Below are 1,345 nucleotides of genomic sequence, written 5' to 3'. Positions count from 1 at the left end.
GCAAGCTCCTATAAAATGCAGCTCTTCCAAGATGTCCTACCATCAACCAAGGCCAGGATGTCCCTCCTCCCACACTTGCTAGTATTGCTCCTCGGAGTGGGGGCTCTGGTCGCTCCCTCTCAAGCTGGCTATGAGTATGAACCACCTGAGAAGAAGAAGCCACCACCAACACCCATCTATAAGCCTCCACCATTCGAAAAACCACCCCCAATTGAAAAGCCAAAGCCACCTCCCACCCCCATTTACAAGCCACCTCCGGTAGAAAAGCCAAAGCCACCGCCAACTCCAGTTTACAAGCCCCCTCCAGTTGAAAAGCCAAAGCCACCACCCACTCCAGTTTACAAGCCCCCTCCAATTGAAAAGCCAAAGCCACCACCCACTCCAGTATACAAGCCCCCTCCAGTTGAAAAGCCAAAGCCACCACCCACTCCAGTTTACAAGCCCCCTCCAATTGAAAAGCCAAAGCCACCACCCACTCCAATATACAAGCCCCCTCCAGTTGAAAAGCCCAAGCCACCACCCACTCCAGTTTACAAGGCCCCTCCGGTCGAAAAGCCAAAGCCACCCCCCACCCCAGTATACAAGTCTCCTCCAATTGAAAAGCCAAAGCCACCCCCAACTCCAGTAGAGAAGCCACCAAGCCCCTACAATAAGCCACCCTACTACAAGCCTCCACCGTATGATCATCCCCACTAAACCGACGTATTACTCTTATAGACAGAGAAATAAGAGGGTGCTGCGGGTGGCTCCTTATACAGCTATCCTACTCCAGTTTGAAGGACTATTAAAGTTTATTAAATTTTATGTGGATTGTAAGCTGGCGGGGTTGCTCTTTACCTATAAATAATACTAGTGAGATTTCTTACTATTGTGATGTGTGTTTCTAGTAGTTTGAAATCACTATTTTGATGTGTTTCGAAAGGTTTGAAATTGATTAGAGAGATCGATAGAATGTGGGCGGCTAACACAGTCAACATACAGGGCCTGGTTCCCACCGTGCGTGGAATGGCTCATATGTGATGGTTTTGGGCTGTTCATTGAGGTTAGTATACTGATTTAAGTGAGCAGACGTTAATTTAATTTGGACCATTTGACTTTTTTTGCCAAGCATCTATGGAGCATGACCTGCCTCATCATGAGTGAATAAGTAATAATTTTGGGCCCGGAGCATGGTCACAGTGTATTCTACCTGATGAATGTTCCAGATCAATGACACGGTACATGTGGGCCCCACACCCAATTTAGGCTTTATTTTTTATTTTATATGGGAGCACCGTCCTCCATGTGTTCATATGCATAATATCCTCATGGTCTTTGTTTGTAAGAATGAAACACATTATTCAGA

The 1,345-nt window shown here is 46.6% G+C and overlaps 1 protein-coding gene across 1 annotated transcript; it reads left to right on the top strand.

Annotated features, from left to right (window-relative positions):
- On the top strand, positions 1 to 868 carry LOC131251347 (proline-rich protein 4-like). Its single transcript, XM_058252027.1, has one exon. It carries the CDS (start codon positions 16 to 18, stop codon positions 694 to 696), a length of 681 nt encoding a protein of 226 aa, XP_058108010.1. The 5' UTR covers positions 1 to 15; the 3' UTR covers positions 697 to 868.
- Positions 869 to 1,345: the final 477 nt, after the last annotated feature.

Source organism: Magnolia sinica, chromosome 7 (assembly GCF_029962835.1).
Source record: "Magnolia sinica isolate HGM2019 chromosome 7, MsV1, whole genome shotgun sequence".
NCBI classification, from domain to species: Eukaryota; Viridiplantae; Streptophyta; class Magnoliopsida; order Magnoliales; family Magnoliaceae; genus Magnolia; species Magnolia sinica.
This window is presented reverse-complemented; position numbering and strand designations above follow the sequence as displayed.